Here is a 1,778-nt window from a genome sequence, read left to right on the forward strand (position 1 = left end):
ACAAGACAAAAGTAATAACACAAGATTTGACTGTACGAGTAACCATAATAACATACTCGATCTCACTGCTGTGTCACGGATAGTCGTTTTTCCCGTTATATGCAAACCCACAGAATTGCCAAATGCACAACTTATAGATATTAAAATCTTATCAAATACAATATCACTCGCTTATACATTGCAACCACTGCGTCTGTGTTATAGAATATTATAAGGCAAAGAGTGAAGCAATAATTTTTTCTATTAGTATGGTCTCTGCCCAATGTAGTTACCAGGAGGATGATAGTTGCATGTCATGAACACATCACCACTGTAACACACAACCCTGGCGCAACCCAAAACTTGGGTTTCATTCCAAACAATCTGCGTATAATGGCCGCACATCTCACCATTCTCGCAACTATTGCTCTCATAGTTATAATACCCCTTTTCTTCAAGCCAGTCTTGAACAGCATCCAGAGGAGTCCAGTCTGAGCCGCTGCCCCAGAAAATGTTCTCGCCGTAGGGCCCACCAGAATGCATCAGCTCACAATCTTCTCTTCGTTGCTCTGCCCACCAGCGGGCGTAAGACTCAACTTTATGGTCCCATGCCAGAGCATTTTCTCCTACTTCTGCCCGAGCACTATTCTGCATTTTCATGAAGGCCATACATTCGCTGTTATTTCTACAACGCGCTCCACCCCCTCCATTATAGCGTTCTAAGCTGGAGTTTCCTGGAGTTTTCTGAAGAGGCCTGCTTGCATTGGCAATAGAGACTATAAGCCCCGCTAGAAGCGATAATGCAAGGGCAGTTTTCATTGTAAATACCTTGAATCAACGACTTCTCTCAGATTGTTGAGGGTTCTAATATCCCTATCTTTTATAGGCAGTTTATGCATCCTTACGTGGACTCCTTTACAATGGGCATATGATAACATACACAATAGCTAGATCTCGTGAACCCAGTTTCTTTCGGTTTCAGATGCTTGTATTATATGTGTGGTAGGGATTAGCAGGCCTTGCGTTGATATCGGCGACATCTTTCATTATTGCGTGAAACAATTCACGTGAACTTTTAAGAAGATGTATATACTTCTAAAATTATTGTTATTAATTTATATATATTTCTCTGGTGTAGATTCTTGTTCCTCTTTATTAAAGTATATATATTTCAACGAAGATAACGTGGGCGGAGAGATATTGGCTGGTGCATCCTTCTTACTTCACTTCTGTTACTTTCATTCAAGACAAGTAAAATCAAAAGTATGTTTTGATATTTCGCAGCCTGAGATGGCATTTTATATTTAGTGCGTCATCATTTACATCAATATCGTTCACGGGGCGAACCAACGTAAAGTTGCCAACTTTGAACAGTTTGCACCCTAAGCGCAAAATGCAACAAGAATCTGTCTGACTAAACTTATCTGTTGTAAAGAAGCAATTCATTTCATGAAGTTTATAGTCATAATAAATGTTTCATTTCAATAAGATAGTCATATATTTATGAAATGTTCGGTTCTGAAGGTCTTTAAAAGGTTTTTTTTACTTTAATTTTATAATAAGTTATTTTTTTAATCTTGTTTTGATTAGATAAAATGGGAGAGGCTTGAATCTTTACTTAACAGATATAATGGTCAGATTAAGGGTCTAATGAGGAGTGAGAGTACCCATCAAAAAGATAAGTTGACAAAATGGAATCATAACCAGCCAATGACCAGACACAACAAACAACAAAAAACTAAATTAGAAACCGAAGGACACCAAAAAAAACCTATACCTCCCACAAAAGACATGAACAG

General features: G+C 38.1%; 1 protein-coding gene across 1 annotated transcript; it reads right to left on the reverse strand.

Annotated features, from left to right (window-relative positions):
• Positions 1-222: 222 nt before the first annotated feature.
• LOC131876010 (pathogenesis-related protein PR-1-like) lies at positions 223-798 on the reverse strand. Its single transcript, XM_059220764.1, has one exon. It carries the CDS (start codon positions 796-798, stop codon positions 244-246), a length of 555 nt encoding a protein of 184 aa, XP_059076747.1. The 3' UTR covers positions 223-243.
• Between the last annotated feature and the right edge of the window lie 980 nt (positions 799-1,778).

The sequence above is a fragment of the Cryptomeria japonica genome, chromosome 5 (assembly GCF_030272615.1).
Source record: "Cryptomeria japonica chromosome 5, Sugi_1.0, whole genome shotgun sequence".
NCBI lineage: Eukaryota > Viridiplantae > Streptophyta > Pinopsida > Cupressales > Cupressaceae > Cryptomeria > Cryptomeria japonica.

Coding starts and splice junctions, on each gene's coding strand:
- LOC131876010 (XM_059220764.1), bottom strand. CDS start 798: ATGAAAACTGCCCTTGCATTATCGCTTCTAGCGGGGCTTATAGTCTCT.